At 44.0% G+C, this 17,185-nt stretch overlaps 1 protein-coding gene across 2 annotated transcripts in view; it reads right to left on the bottom strand.

The window, feature by feature from the left end:
- Nucleotides 1-6,180: 6,180 nt before the first annotated feature.
- The window catches only part of LOC139461034 (sulfide:quinone oxidoreductase, mitochondrial-like), a 58,261-nt gene continuing 47,256 nt past the window's right edge, over nucleotides 6,181-17,185 (bottom strand). Inside the window, exons 6-10 of one of the 2 annotated variants that reach the window (XM_071242525.1) lie at nucleotides 16,835-16,943; nucleotides 16,543-16,726; nucleotides 14,520-14,587; nucleotides 9,427-9,605; nucleotides 6,181-8,300 (exon numbers count right to left, since the gene is read on the bottom strand). In XM_071242525.1, the coding sequence (XP_071098626.1) occupies nucleotides 8,240-8,300; nucleotides 9,427-9,605; nucleotides 14,520-14,587; nucleotides 16,543-16,726; nucleotides 16,835-16,943 (601 nt within the window). In that variant the 3' untranslated portion in view covers nucleotides 6,181-8,239. Of the gene's footprint in view, nucleotides 8,301-8,327; nucleotides 8,569-9,426; nucleotides 9,606-14,519; nucleotides 14,588-16,542; nucleotides 16,727-16,834; nucleotides 16,944-17,185 lie in introns of those variants that run through there. The other variant, XM_071242526.1, reaches the window with a different exon arrangement.

Consider the following 17,185-nt stretch of genomic DNA (forward strand, 5'->3'; position numbering starts at 1 on the left):
GGAAACAGGCCCTAGTCATACCAATCCCTAAACCTAATAAACCAGCTAATCAAGCTAACTCATATAGACCACTATCCCTAACTTCAAACTTATGCAAAGTACTGGAATCAATGGCTAAAAATAGATTACAACATTACCTAACCCAAAATACATCAACTATTGAACTGCATGGCAAGTATTTATAAAACGACCGGGGGAGGAAATATTCTGGGGGGAGATTTTATTTCGTAGGGTGGGGGGAGAGTTTATTTCGTAGGGTGGGGGGAGATTTTTTTTTCGAGAGGGGCGGAACTGTACCGGTATAACTTCGCCGAGGGGGGGAGATTTTATTCTGGGGGCGAATATATTTCGTGAAACCAGCGCCATACAGCTGGAATATTGCTGAGTGCGGTGTTAAACAGCAAACAAACAAATCATTTCAATGAAAGATTCTGTGAAACACAGGCATATGAATAGTTAAGTGAATGATAAATGCCCTGTAAATCGATTGCCATTTTCTTCAAACATATGTTGAAATGGTATGCGAAACATTAGAAACATATATGATGTATAGACATAAAGTAATAACAGTTAAAAACCGTAGTGAATAGTAATATGGATATTCTTTTGTCATTCTTGAAACCACTCTGAAATACTGAGTTTATTACTTTCTATTTCATGATAATTAGAATGTTAAAATACACTCTTAATATTTGCACATCCGTTTTATATTCTAAACTTGCACTTTGTGGTAAATGGTTTGGTGAGAGGATGCACAATTTGATGAGCCATGGTAACTTTATTTTATAACGTTTGGTAGTTAAAAAGATCCATAATGTGTGGTAAAGGTATGATTTAAAAACCTACATTATCTGCATAATTTTCCAAATAGTGAGTTCATATTCCATTCATTTGAGGTGCATTAGGCATGAACTGCTATAAATTAAGTTGTCAAGAAGGTAAGGGGATATAACTCTAAATACTATTCTTCTGAGGCCACTGTAATGAATACCAAGTCATTCATTAATAGTTGTAAGGAAATATCATATTTTGGTGTAGCAGACGCCCCTGAGCTCCATACAGTGGTGGACCATGGACTTGTTTGGGCAGTGTTTGGTGTCTTTCATTTTTCTTAAAACAATGCTTTCTCATTATTCAAAGTAATTCTTATTGTGTACTAAGGTTAAAACATATTTAATGAAAATATAAATTGCATTATTTCGGTACTAAACTCTGTTTTTGTATTTTTCTAATGTGAGTGAATAAGCCAACTGTAACACAGATACACGAGTTACCCCCCTTTCATTCAAGTGATGGAACCTTTTTTCAATGGTAGATCTAATAGTGGTCTTCTTTTCATTGATCAGAAGGCAACATTACACAATCGTTGAGGATCCCTAGTGGCAGATAGGGTTAAGGATGACCTCATAAGTTCTGTGTTAGTACCTTAAGTTGAAAAGTCTTTATGGACGCCTTCACAAAGTTTGGAATGGCTAGGATTTCACGTGAACACTTTACATTTTACTTGAGCTATAGCGGAAAGGAAGTTAGAGAACCTTTCCATTTACATCACATCTCTCTTAGTCCCTAAACACTAGGTCTGTGTATGTTCGTGATGTATCTTCACTTGTTGGTCAAATCATTGCTATGAAGCCAGGTATTGGTTCAGTTAGTCAACTTATGACGAGGTCACTCAGTATAGATTGTCTGACGGCTAACTCGTGGAATGACTGGATTGTTTTATCAGGTCAAAGTAAGGATCAGTGAGTGTTCTGGCGGGACAATATTCAACATTTCAAGTCAAGATCGTTGTGTTCAGACAGTTCCCCTACCAGGGTTGTTTATAGCGATGCATGTGGTGTAGGTTACGGTGGCTACTGTGTTCAGTGTGGAAGGTTGGCACATGGTCAGTGGTCTGAAAGCGAAATGAATCAAAGTTCAACATGGCGGGAGTTGAAGGCTGTATCTATGGCACTGACAAGTTTTCTGTCTTTTCTTGGTTCTCACTCAGCCAAGTGGTTTACGGATACTACCAATGTATGTGCTGTTATTAAGGGTAGCGTGAAGACACACTTACAAAATCTTGCATTGGTTATCTGGCAGTTGTTTGAGATCCTGTATACGTTTGGAAGTAGACTGGATTCCCCGAGAACAAAATGATCAAGCCGATTTTCTGAGCAAGCTCACTGATAGATGACTGGGCAGTTGCAGACTGTTTTCCATGTACTCAAAAAAAAATGTGGACCACATTCAATAGATCGTTTCGATTCTAGGTACTGGAACCCTAATTCTGAGAATGTGGATACTTTTACTTCAGACTGGAGTAATGAGGTGAACTGGATAGTACCACCAGTGTATCTGGTCTCTCGTGTGTTGTGCCATATGCGCAAATACAGAGCAAAGGGTATGTTGGTTGTGCCTCAGTGGTACTCGGCGAGTTTCTGGCCTTTGCTATGCAAACAAGGTACATTTTTTTAAAGAAGTAAGAGACTTTGTTTATTTGCCGTCTTGCTAAGAAGCTTGTGTTCCCAGTCGTATTGGGGGAGGTTAATTTGGTAACACATATTTAAAATTTTCAATGTTAGTGTTGAAAATCGATTAAAGTTATTGAAATGCTTTCTTCTGTTTCAGATGTGTCAGACAGTGTATATCATGTTATATCTACCCTCTCAGAAAGTTTAAAACCGAACGTACAAAGTTTGAGCATATCACTAAATGAGGCTAGATCAGCCACTACAGTGAGATCATACAACTTGGGATTCAAGAGATTTTCTGATTGGGCAGATTCTCATGGTTTGCCGACTTTATTACCAGTTGCTCTTTATTTGTTATCTTTAATACAAAGTTGTGAAGGTATTTCTCCTGTCAATACAGCATTCGATATGCTCATGTTCTTGTTGGGTAACGCAGTCCCACTGGTAAGAAATGTATTGCAGGCTGGTAAGCGGAGATTAGTTAAACCAGTAAACAAAATGGAACCGATAACAATATCGCAACCTAGTTGTATGGTATCGTCTCTAGAATGTGAGAAATGTTTTAAAGACAGCAGAGTTGCTGCAATGATTTTAGTTGCTTTTGCAGGTTTTCTTCGATCAGTTGAATTAATGCACATTGCAGTTTCAGATATGATATTTATTGAACAGTCCAAGACGGACGTGTACCGAGATGGTGCATGGGTAGTCATAGCTGTAATGTCTTGTTATGCACTTACAACGTTATTTAACGATGGCAGGGATTGCCGAGGAATATGTGTTCAGAGGAAAGAAAACAAGCCACTGACTTACACGGAGTCTTGATGTGTATAGATTTGGCCTCCACATTTTGAGGTCAGGTGGTGCTACTGCGGCAGCAAAAAATGGAGTACCTGACCGTCTTTTTAAGAGACACGGGCGCTGGAAGAGCGAGAATACCAAAGATGGGTAGATCAGAGAGTGTTAAAGCCAGATTAAGTGTGTTCATATCATTGGGTTTGTAATATAGGTTGTTTTCCTGTAATCCCTTTCTTTGTTTCTCATGTGCCACATTGTGTGTTCGTTGTTTATATCTGGCTTCACGAGATTTTGGAGGAGAAATGAAATTTCATTCGGCTGACCAATATATTCATACATTGACTTAACACTTTTTGTGGTTGTCAGATCTATCAAGGAAAACGAAATTTCATTCGGATGAAATTGATTTCTCGGGGAGGTCATTCAAGTTAGAGGGCGCTACAGGAATTGTAAAGCCCCGGGTAGTGCGGTCTGTTTATTTTATGTCCTGTGCATTATGGTTATGAACATTTTCTGTTCGCAGGCTTGCTGCGAGACAAATGTCGTCAGTGACGCTACTGGTGTTTGCATTGAATTTTTTTTAAACAGTAAATGCCTCGGCGTGTGGCACATTGTGTGTTTGTTGTTTATACCTGGCTTCACGAGGTTTTGGAAGAGAAGAGTACTTGCAGTGTTTAATGATCATGAAGCCGACTGGTTAGTCATCACATCTCACATTGCTTTTGCTCAGATGGGCGCAAGCTGACCTAAACAAGAATCTGTGGATTTTTATCTTGTGAAAAGATGTGTCGGCACAAATTAGCTCTAGGGATTCAGCTGTCTTTTATACTGCAAAATTATTCAAAGACATAATTACTGAGACGGGTGGCCCAGTCGCTGTGCAGAGTTGCGTCCCCGAAGTGGTAAACGCCCGTGACCTGCATCACTTCGGGCTTTCCTCCCACACCACGATATAACTGGAATACTGTTAAATCCAACTCACTAACAAAACAGTTGCCCATACCACAGGGGTGAGACGGAGGGTCAGAGCTGTGACTGTTCTCTCATGTCATTAGGCTTTTTTTTTAACTGTCCCATCATTTTTGGTAAATCTCAATGGAAGTATTGTGTTGACGATAATGAATCAAGGATAAGCATACCTGTGCTTAACGTTTCCCAATGACAAGAAGGCAGACACTTTACAAACGACTTGTGGCATATGAAAGTGTTGCTATAGTAGTAGCCAGTTTTACAAATGCCTCAAACAAGTAAATCTAATGTCGACAGCAACGCATATCATCTCCCAGTCCTAACAAAGTGCTGTAAGGGTGGCAAAACAGGAAAATTCAGCATTGTGTTTGAAGTAAAGAAGTGGCCTAGTATGGTTCACTCTAAATTGTCAGACAGACCAGTTTAACTACCTGGTCTTACCTACTCCATGTGATTTATTATTGCCAGTATTAAAGTAGTTTTTTTTTCAATGATATAGAAGATGAAAAACAAACCTTTAAACTTTGTTTTGCATTATTTTCATGAAATACAATGTTAGGTTTTGGACAGGTTTAATGTGTTCATATCCTACCTGAGTATAATCTCGCATGTACAGAAGGTACCATACTGTATCACTGGCAGTCTAAGTCAGTAAGGTATTGCCAGTTTATATGCTGGAACCCATTCCCCTATTCCTTTATGGGTTCACCTACTCCACAACACACACTGGAGATGTATCATCAGGACGTGCCAAGGGAAGTGTTCCACTGTTGGGGACATTCTTAAAGATGTCTCAGACCATTGCCATCCAGTTAGAGATTGGACTGCTGGCAAATTTGTCAGTAGAAGGGAAGAAGCAGCACCTGTCCAGGTTATCTACAAAGTAGGCCGCCAGATGTTCTACATATTCCTTCCCCAGTTAAAGAGTTTCCTCTGTCAACGTGCCACATACCAGGGTTAGCAGAAGATTCCTCCTCCTGATGTTTTCAATGATGAGAAACTGAAGTGTTTTCCTGCTGTACTTACCCTCAGTAGATACACCATGTGACCTTTGTCCTCACCCTGCTGCCCAACCGAAAACAGTCGAAATACTCCAGACTTTCACTTTGCTGAAAACAGAGGTACAGCAGACTCTCAACCGACCCTTCTCACCAGCTACCGTACAGACAGACTTGAGATGGCGGCGCGACCATATAGCAATCCAAAGTGAATTCCACGCAGCAGACATCAAGGGTTGTTTCTTCCAGTACACCCAGGCTATATGGAGGAAGACTCAAGACCTTGGCTTAGCTGTCGAGTACCAGGAAGATCCCATGCTGCAGAGCTGGATACAAAGAGCAGCTGGACGTCCCCTTCTTCCTCCTCTTCCTGAGGTGCAACAAGCCGTGCTGGAGGCGATGGATGTGACACCTGGGGTGGCAAGGTACCAAGAATTCAATAATAACATGGATTAACGACGAGGCCCGTTTCAGACTCCCCCTGTGGAATCATCACCACACAGTAGGACCTGGGACAAAGAACAACCTGGAGGGTTTTCATGCTCGCGTCAATCGCAGTGTTCCACATCAGCATCCCGGATTCAGGGCAGTGAGAAGCTGGAAGGTGCCAAGCTGACAGACAGACTTTGGTGCTGCTCCCCCTCACAGGAAGTCGACAGAGAATCAGAGGGAAGGCTAGTGCGTCTGAAAGGGAAGCTGGTCAGTGGGCAGAAGACACCTCTTGAATTCTTGGATGCTGTTGGACATTTGCTGAAGCTGAGCATGCATTGTACTGAACTGTGATCAGTGTGTTTTTGCAATAATGTAATAAACTGTAGAGAATTCAATTTATGCAATTTCTGGTAAATACTTAAAAAAGTGTGATAGTACACGTGTCGTTCTAATAATGTGATCATGTGAAATATCTTCCTCATTAAAGTTGAACAAAATGTATGATTTGATGAATAAAAAGTGAATAATAAACCTATCCTGTAAATTCCACTTTAATGAAAGGTAAACAGGGAACTATTGCTGGACTAATGCTGGTATAAGCTGTCTGACAAATGGAAGGCTACCCTCAGTACTGGTGTATCTTCCCAGTATGTTGAGAAAATCTGACAGTAAGCATAAATTCATGCACAAATGTAGGTACTGGAGCACTACCTAACAAAGATCGCCTGTACCCAGGGGAACGAGATGTGGTCCTAGTTAAATAAAACACAACCCTTACAGTGACCCCTGCAGACAATTATTCCAGTTGTTAGGAATATATATATATATAGTGAATTAATTGCTGATAATGTCTACAATATTACATTTTACTTCACGGTTCTAACAAGCTGTTGGGAATGAAAATGTTTGGAATAATTCAAGTTGACGAAGTAGAACTTCAGAAACCAGGAAGAAGAGTGTACAACTTATTCCCAAACACTACAGCTGTATAGAGGGGTTCGCATACTGGTAATACACAGACATAGATTTTGAATATTTTTCCAAATGCCAGACATAGCATGTCAACATGTTAGTCCTGTTATTATATTCTGGTTATAAAAAGTGTTCATTGCATACCTATTTTTTATCTATTTAATTAAAATTGTTCACATTATTTTTGGCAAAATTATGTGTCAACTGATGGACAGATCACACCAATCGCTATCCACTTATCAGATGTAGTTTTTGATATCAAATAGCAATTTTCTTTCCCAAATCTCGAAACCCCCGGGGATGCACACTATACACAAGAAAAAATGGTAAATACCTTGTGACAAGGATGGACTGGACATTGGAAACTGTTCCTACAATAGTTTCACACACAGTCCAACACAAGGAGAAATATGTGGAAACAACTGTTTATATATACACATCACACCTACAACACTGGCGGAGGCACAGGTTTCACAACGGACTGTCAGGGAATGTAATAGCTGGAAGGTGTACTTGCAGTAGATCTTACACCTTTGCAGGTGTACTCACAGAACAACAAATACCTCTGTAAGTGTACATCGCAAACCTGTGCAGGTGTAGTCAGTGCCTCTTACCTGTGCAGCAGGTGTAGTCAGTACATCGCAAACCTGTGCAGCAGGTGTAGTCAGTACATCGCAAACCTGTGCAGCAGGTGTAGTCAGTACATCGCAAACCTGTGCAGCAGGTGTAGTCAGTACATCGTATACCTGTGCAGCAGGTGTAGTCAGTACATCGTATACCTGTGCAGGTGTACTCAGTACCTCTTACCTCCTAGGAGATATCACTTGGATGAGATCAAGGTATGCGTCGTTGGAGATATCACTTGGATGAGATTAAGGTATGCCTTTGGTTCAAACAAAATGGCGACACCCAGTCAAGACCCCCCTGATCGATAATCAAAATCTATATTGTAATAAAACAGGTCTTACTTTGCAAGGTGCATCAAATCACGTGAGCACCTTGATTAACAACATGAAAAGATTTGGAAACATCTGTGGACGCTGAGTTGTTGGAAATCCTGCTATGGGTCGCGATTTTGATTGGACTATGCATAGACTCCTTAGTCCAGCCAAAATATAACTCCATAATTTCAGCCTAGTTCGGCAATGACTTTTACAGTCGGTTAACTCCCTTGCCTAGGGAAGATGAGTAAGTTGTATAAGTGCCCTCGGTGTTCTAGTTGGGCATATCCTGGTTCACATCACAGACCTTCCTGATTAGATCCGTGAACAGGGGACAGTTGGGCAGGAAACTGGGAGTATTGTAGGAATGAAATCAGAAGGCTGTGGGTCATGACCCCTCACAACAATGACAGATGCAGTATGCACTTTCTAAAAATAAGCCTTTCTGAAACCACTATCACTTCTTAACATAAACAATATATGATAATCACACTTGTCTTAAAAGTAAAACCATCTATTCATCTGTGCATCAAATATGAAAGTGTATGTATCACAGAAGTTTCCTGAAGTTGATCCAGACAGCTACAGCTGCCACCCAACACAATCCAGACATATGTTCCACCACACAGAGCTTCTGCATCCCGTGTTTGTCTGGGAACTGTTGGCAGGCTCTCCTCCTCTACTTAGACATCCCCAGGTGCAACAGCTTCCGGGTCAAGGCTGGACCATTCCAGTAGCCCCTGCAACACACAACACCCCATCACACATTCCAGTAGTCCTGCAACACACAACACCCCATCACACATTCCAGTAGCCCTGCAACACACAACACTCCATCACACATTCCAGTAGCCCTGCAACACACAACACCCCATCACACATTCCAGTAGCCCTGCAACAGACAACACTCCATCACACATTCCAGTAGCCCCTGCAACACACAACACCCAATCACACATTCCAGTAGCCCTGCAACACACAACACTCCATCACACATTCCAGTAGCCCCTGCAACACACAACACTCCATCACACATTCCTGTTATATATAAAGTATAAAGAAAGGACCCATGAAGCCCCGTCTCTCCAGGACTTACAGAGAGACACACAAGGACCTATGAATCCCCTTACAGAAGCCCCGTCTCTCCAGGACTTACAGAGAGACACACAAGGACCTATGAAGCCCCATCTCTCCAGGACTTACAGAGAGACACACAAGGACCTATGAAGCCCCATCTCTCCAGGACTTACAGAGAGACACACAAGGACCTATGAAGCCCCATCTCTCCAGGACTTACAGAGAGACACACAAGGACCTATGAAGCCCCATCTCTCCAGGACTTACAGAGAGACACACAAGGACCTATGAAGCCCCATCTCTCCAGGACTTACAGAGAGACACATGAGGACCTATGAAGCCCCGTCTCTCCAGGACTTACAGAGAGACACACAAGGACCTATGAAGCCCCGTCTCTCCAGGACTTACAGAGAGACACACAAGGACCTATGAAGCCCCTTAAAGAAGCCCCATCTCTCCAGGACTTACAGAGAGACACATGAGGACCTATGAAGCCCCGTCTCTCCAGGACTTACAGAGAGACACACAAGGACCTATGAAGCCCCGTCTCTCCAGGACTTACAGAGAGACACACAAGGACCTATGAATCCCCTTAAAGAAGCCCCATCTCTCCAGGAGTTACAGAGAGACACATGAGGACCTATGAATCCCCTTAAAGAAGCCCCATCTCTCCAGGACTTACAGAGAGACACACAAGGACCTATGAAGCCCCATCTCTCCAGGACTTACAGAGAGACAAACGAGGACCTATGAAGCCCCTTAAAGAAGCCCTGTCTCTCCAGGACTTACTTGAGCATAAGATTCCAGTATAACTCGGGCATCACATCTCTCTTCAAGTGGTACATGGTTCTCCTCTCCTTGCCTTGGTCGATGGGGAACGTCTCCAGTGGCTGGCCAGCAAAGTCAAACTCTGCCAGGATACATTTGTTGTTGCCAGTGACGAGAGGACAGGAGGTGTAGCCATCATACTGAAACACATGCTCCAGGCTTGAATGTTGACTCAAAATGAAAAATCTTTGGGCATCTTACAAAGTGTCTTATTGTAAAGTGATTGAGTCAGTGAGTGAGTGATTATTGTCGGAAGCAATCTCAGCACGATACTTCATTTACCAAATCATAAGGGTAAAACTCTGTCTGGGAGTAGATGGTACATCTGTCAGGGAGTGGATGGTACATCTGTCATGGAGAAGATGGTACATCTGTCAGGGAGTGGATGGTACATCTGTCAGGGAGTGGATGGTACATCTGTCAGGGAGTGGATGGTACATCTGTCAGGGAGTGGATGGTACATCTGTCAGGGAGAAGATGGTACATCTGTCAGGGAGAAGATGGTACATCTGTCAGGGAGTGGATGGTACATCTGTCATGGAGTATATGGTACATCTGTCATGGAGTATATGGTACATCTGTCAGGGAGTGGATGGTACATCTGTCAGGGAGTGGATGGTTCATCTGTCAGGGAGTGGATGGTACATCTGTCAGGGAGTAGATTGTACATCTGTCATGGAATAGATGGTACATCTGTCAGGGAGAAGATGGTACATCTGTCAGGGAGAAGATGGTACATCTGTCAGGGAGAAGATGGTACATCTGTCATGGAATAGATGGTACATCTGTCATGGAGTGGATGGTACATCTGTCATGGAATAGATGGTACATCTGTCAGGGAGAAGATGGTACATCTGTCAGGGAGTGGATGGTACATCTGTCAGGGAGTGGATGGTACATCTGTCAGGGAGTGGATGGTACATCTGTCAGGGAGTGGATGGTACATCTGTCAGGGAGAAGATGGTACATCTGTCATGGAGTGGATGGCACATCTGTCAGGGAGTGGATGGTACATCTGTCAGGGAGTGGATGGTACATCTGTCATGGAATAGATGGTACATCTGTCAAGGGAATAGATGGTACATCTGTCATGGAGTGGATGGTACATCTGTCAGGGAGTGGATGGTACATCTGTCAGGGAATAGATGGTACATCTGTCAGGGAGAAGATGGTACATCTGTCAGGGAGTGGATGGTACATCTGTCAGGGAGTGGATGGTACATCTGTCAGGGAGTGGATGGTACATCTGTCATGGAATAGATGGTACATCTGTCATGGAATAGATGGTACATCTGTCATGGAGTGGATGGTACATCTGTCAGGGAGTGGATGGTACATCTGTCAGGGAATAGATGGTACATCTGTCAGGGAGAAGATGGTACATCTGTCAGGGAGTGGATGGTACATCTGTCAGGGAGTGGATGGTACATCTGTCAGGGAGTGGATGGTACATCTGTCATGGAATAGATGGTACATCTGCCATGGAGAGGATGGTACATCTGTCAGGGAGTGGATGGTACATCTGTCAGGGAGTGGATGGTACATCTGTCAGGGAGTGGATGGTACATCTGTCAGGGAGTGGATGGTACATCTGTCAGGGAGTAAAAGGTACATCTGTCAGGGAGTAAAAGGTACATCTGTCAGGGAGTAAAAGGTACATCTGTCAGGGAGTAAAAGGTACATCTGTCAGGGAGAAGATGGTACATCTGTCAGGGAGTGGATGGTACATCTGTCAGGGAGTGAATGGTACATCTGTCAGGGAGTGGATGGTACATCTGTCATGGAGTAGATGGTACATCTGTCATGGAGTAGATGGTACATCTGTCAGGGAGTAGATGGTACATCTGTCATGGAATAGATGGTACATATGTCATGGAGTATATGGTACATCTGTCAGGGAGTGGATGGTACATCTGTCAGGGAGTGGATGGTACATCTGTCAGGGAGTAGATTGTACATCTGTCAGGAAGTAGATTGTACATCTGTCAGGGAGTAGATGGTACATCTGTCAGGGAGTAGATTGTACATCTGTCAGGGAGTGGATGGTACATCTGTCAGGGAGTGGATGGTACATCTGTCAGGGAGTAGATTGTACATCTGTCAGGGAGTAGATTGTACATCTGTCATGGGGTAGATTGTACATCTGTCATGGGGTAGATTGTACATCTGTCATGGGGTAGATTGTACATCTGCCAGGGAGTGGATTGTACATATGTCAGGGAGAAGATGGTACATCTGTCAGGGAAAGATGGTACATCTGTCAGGGAGAAGATGGTACATCTGTCAGAGAGTGGATGGTACATCTGTCAGGGAGAAGATGGTACATCTGTCAGGGAGTGGATTGTACATCTGTCAGGGAGTAGATTGTACATCTGTCAGGGAGAAGATGGTACATCTGTCAGGGAGTGGATGGTACATCTGTCATGGAATAGATGGTACATCTGTCAGGGAGTGGATGGTACATCTGTGAGGGAGAAGATGGTACATCTGTCAGGGAGTGGATGGTACATCTGTCATGGAGTGGATGGTACATCTGTCATGGAATGGATGGTACATCTGTCAGGGAGTGGATGGTACATCTGTGAGGGAGAAGATGGTACATCTGTCAGGGAGTGGATGGTACATCTGTCAGGGAGTGGATGGTACATCTGTCAGGGAGTGGATGGTACATCTGTCATGGAATGGATGGTACATCTGCCATGGAGTGGATGGTCCATCTGTCAGGGAGTGGATGGTACATCTGTCAGGGAGTGGAAGGTACATCTGTCATGGAGTGGATGGTACATCTATCAGGGAGTGGATGGTACATCTGTCATGGAGTGGATGGTACATCTGTCATGGAATAGATGGTACATCTGTCAGGGAGTAGATTGTACATCTGTCATGGGGTAGATGGTACATCTGACAGGGAGTGGGCGGTACATCTGATAGGAAGTGGGCGGTACATCTGACAGGGAGTGGGTGGTACATCTGACAGGGAGTGGGCGGTACATCCGTGAGGGAGAAGGTGGTACATCTGACAGGGAGTTGGCAGTACATCTGTCAGGAAGTGGGTGGTACATCTGACAGGGAGTGGGCGGTACATCTGACAGGGAGTGGGCGGTACATCTGTTAAAGAGTTGGCGGTACATCTGTTAAAGAGTTGGCGGTACATCTGTCAGGAAGTGGGTGGTACATCTGATAGGGAGTGGGCGGTACATCGGACAGGGAGTGGGCGGTACATCCGTTAGGGAGAAAGCGGTACATCTGTCAGGGAGTTGGCGGTACATCTGTCAGGGAGTTGGCGGTACATATGTCAGGGAGTGGATGGTACATCTGTCATGTAGTATATGGTACATCTGTCAGGGAGAGGATGGTACATCTGTCAGGGAGTGGATGGTACATCTGTCATGGAGTGGATGGTACATCTGTCATGGAGAGGATGGTACAGCTGTCAGGGAGTGGATGGTACATCTGTCAGGGAGTGGATGGTACATCTGTCAGGGAGTGGATGGTACATCTGTCATGGAGTATATGGTACATCTGTCAGGGAGTGGATGGTACATCTGTCAGGGAGTGGATGGTACATCTGTCAGGGAGTGGATGGTACATCTGTCATGGAGTATATGGTACATCTGTCAGGGAGTGGATGGTACATCTGTCAGGGAGTGGATGGTACATCTGTCAGGGAGTGGATGGTACATCTGTCAGGGAGTGGATGGTACATCTGTCAGGGAGTGGATGGTACATCTGTCAGGGATAAGATGGTACATCTGTCAGGGAGTGGATGGTACATCTGTCAGGAAGTGGGTGGTACATCTGTTAAAGAGTTGGCGGTACATCTGTCAGGAGGTGGGTGGTACATCTGATAGGGAGTGGGCGGTACATCGGACAGGGAGTTGGCGGTACATCCGTTAGGGAGAAGGCGGTACATCTGTCATTGAGTATATGGTACATCTGTCATGGAGTATATGGTACATCTGTCATGGAGAAGATGGTACATCTGTCAGGGAGTGGATGGTACATCTGTCAGGAAGTGGGTGGTACATCTGATAGGGAGTGGGCGGTACATCGGACAGGGAGTGGGCGGTACATCCGTTAGGGAGAAGGCGGTACATCTGTCAGGGAGTTGGCGGTACATCTGTTAAAGAGTTGGAGGTACATCTGACAGGGAGTGGGTGGTACATCTGACAGGGAGTGGGCGGTACATCCGTGTGGGAGAAGGCGGTACATCTGTCAGGAAGTGGGCGGTACATCTGTCAGGAAGTGGGCGGTACATCTGACAGGGAGTGGGTGGTACATCTGTTAAAGAGTTGGCGGTACATCTGTCAGGAAGTGGGTGGTACATCTGTCAGGAAGTGGGTGGTACATCTGATAGGGAGTGGGCGGTACATCGGACAGGGAGTGGGCGGTACATCCGTTAGGGAGAAGGCGGTACATCTGTCAGGGAGTTGGCGGTACATCTGTCAGGAAGTGGGTGGTACATCTGACAGGGAGTGGGCGGTACATCTGTTAAAAAGTTGGCGGTACATCTGTTAAAGAGTTGGCGGTACATCTGTTAAAGAGTTGGCGGTACATCTGTTAAAGAGTTGGCGGTACATCTGTCAGGAAGTGGGTGGTACATCTGATAGGGAGTGGGCGGTACATCGGACAGGGAGTGGGTGGTACATCCGTTAGGGAGAAGGCGGTACATCTGTCAGGGAGTTGGCGGTACATCTGTCAGGAAGTGGGTGGTACATCTGACAGGGAGTGGGCGGTACATCCGTTACGGAGAGGGCGGTACATCTGATAGGGAGTGGGCAGTACATCTGTCAGGGAGTTGGCAGTACATCTGTCAGGGAGTTGGCGGTACATCTGTCAGGGAGTGGGTGGTACATCTGTCAGGGAGTGGGCGGTACATCTGTCAGGGAGTTGGCAGTACATCTGTCAGGGAGTGGGCGGTACATGTGACAGGAAGTGGGCGGTACATGTGACAGGAAGTGGGCGGTACATCTGTCAGGGAGTGGGCGGTACATCTGTCAGCGAGTGGGCGGTACATCTGTCAGGGAGTGGGTGGCTGTAGATCTGATACTGACCTGACCTTGCATTTTACCGCCAGACATAACAGCCTGCAGATTTTTTTGGAGAATGCCGCTCTGAGCAGCTGAAACAAAAATAACCAAACCCCTCCTATAACAGCTGCTTATAATTTCTGGTTTAAAATCGAGAGAATTGTCAGACATCCCAACTAGGAAACTGACATCACATTGCATGATTACTGTGCCACACGTCCCAACTAGGAAATTGACATCACATTGCATGATGACTGTGCCACACATCCCAACTAGGAAACTGACATCACATTGTATGATTACTGACAACACATTGACTGATTACTATGCCACACATCCTAACTAGGAAACTGACATCACATTGTATGATTACTATGCCAGACGTCCCAACTAGGAAACTGACATCACATTGCATGATTACTGTGCCACACGTCCCAACTAGGAAACTGACATCATATTGTATTATTATTATGCCAGACATCACAACTAGGAAACTGACATCACATTGTATGATTACTGACATCACATTGTATGATTACTGTGCTAGACGTCCCAACTAGGAAACTGACATCACATTGTACGATTACTGACATCACATTGAATGATTACTATGCCACACATCCCAACTAGGAAACTGACATCCCATTGTATGATTACTGTGCCAGACGTCCCAACTAGGAAACAGACATCACATTGTATAATTACTATGACAGACGTCACAACTAGGAAACTGACATCACATTGTTTGATTACTGTGCAAGACATCCCAACTAGAAAACTGACATCACATTGTATAATTACTATGACAAACGTCACAACTAGGAAACTGACATCACATTGTTTGATTACTATTCAAGACATCAAAACTAGGAAATTGACATCACATTGTATGATTACTATGCCAGATGTCCCAACTAGGAAACTGACATCACATTGTATAATTACTATGCCAGATGTCCCAACTAGGAAACTGACATCACATTGCATGATTACTATGCCAGATGTCCCAACTAGGAGACTGACATCACATTGTATGATTACTGACATCACATTGTATGGTTACTATGCCAGATGTCCCAACTAGGAAACTGACATCACAGTGTATCATTCCTATGCCAGATGTCCCAACTAGGAAACTGACATCACATTGCATGATTACTATGCCACACATCAAAACTAGGAAACTGACATCACATTGTATAATTACTATGACAGACGTCACAACTAGGAAACTGACATCACATTGTTTGATTACTGTGCAAGACATCCCAACTAGGAAACTGACATCACATTGTATAATTACTATGACAGACGTCACAACTAGGAAACTGACATCACATTGTATGATTACTGTGCAAGACATCACAACTAGGAAACTGACATCACATTGTATAATTACTGACATCACATTGTATGATTACTATGCCAGACGTCCCAACTAGGAATGAGTGAGTGAGTGAGTATGGTTTTACGCCGCTTTTAGTAATATTCCAGCAATATCACGGCGGGGGACACCAGAAATGGGCTTCACACATTGTACCCATGTCGGGAATCGAACCCGGGTCTTCGGCGTGATGAGCGAACGCTTTAACCACTAGGCGCCCAACTAGGAAACTGACATCACATTGTATGATTATTATGCCAGATGACCCAACTAGGAAACTGACATCACATTGTATGATTACTGACATCACATTGTATGATTACTATGCCAGATGTCCCAACTAGGAAACTGACATCACATTGTATGATTACTATGCCAGACGTCCCAAATAGGAAACTGACATCACATTGTATGATTACTATGCCAGATGACCCAACTAGGAAACTGACATCACATTGTATGATTATTGTACCACACGTCACAACTAGGAAAGTGACATCATATTGTATGATTACTATGCCAGACATCTTAACAAGGAAACTGACATCACATTGTATGAATACTGTGACTCATGTCCTAACTACTACTACAGAACATGGGTTCTATCAATTTCCCTAGTGTCTGTCAACAACCGGAAGTTTGTCCTGAACCAATTTAGCTGACCTGCTGCTGCCGCTGTCTTGGAGGTTGGCACACTTGTGCAGTCACCAATGCCGAATATGTTTGGGTACTGCACATGCTGCAGTGTTTCCTTGCTGACATCCAGGTACCCATCTGTGTTGACGAGGCTGCTCTGTCGGAGGGGGTCGGGGGCAGACATGGGAGGAGTCACATGCAAGAAGCTGTACTGAAATTATATCCACAAATGTCATTTAAACTGAATTCTAAAATATTACAGTGTAAGTATTGACAGTAGTTTTGTTTATTGTAAATGAATGAATGACATGTGATGTACCTGGAATGTTTCTGTTTTTCCTTCTGGACTGTCCAGGTCCACAAACACCGCCTCCTTCTTCTCTGGCCGCACCTCCACCAGGTTCCGCCTGTAGTTCACCTGGATGTTCCTGGAGGGGTGTGAGGCAGAACACTTCAAGTGATTGACAATAAGCACTGGAGTACTACAAACACTGCGTACAAATATTGGGACCAATTGTTGCCTTCTGAACAAAGTCTTATATCAAGTCTGTTTGTAACATGTAAAGATCTCTTTCACTATTTAAAAAAAATGTGTTAGCTCACCTGATCAAATGTTATTAAATTCACTTCCACAGCATAACAAACTTTGCGTCAAAAAAGGTGAAGTTAA

Source organism: Haliotis cracherodii, unplaced genomic scaffold, assembly GCF_022045235.1.
Source record: "Haliotis cracherodii isolate W230 unplaced genomic scaffold, xgHalCrac1.p SCAF_14, whole genome shotgun sequence".
In the NCBI taxonomy this organism is placed as follows: Eukaryota; Metazoa; Mollusca; class Gastropoda; order Lepetellida; family Haliotidae; genus Haliotis; species Haliotis cracherodii.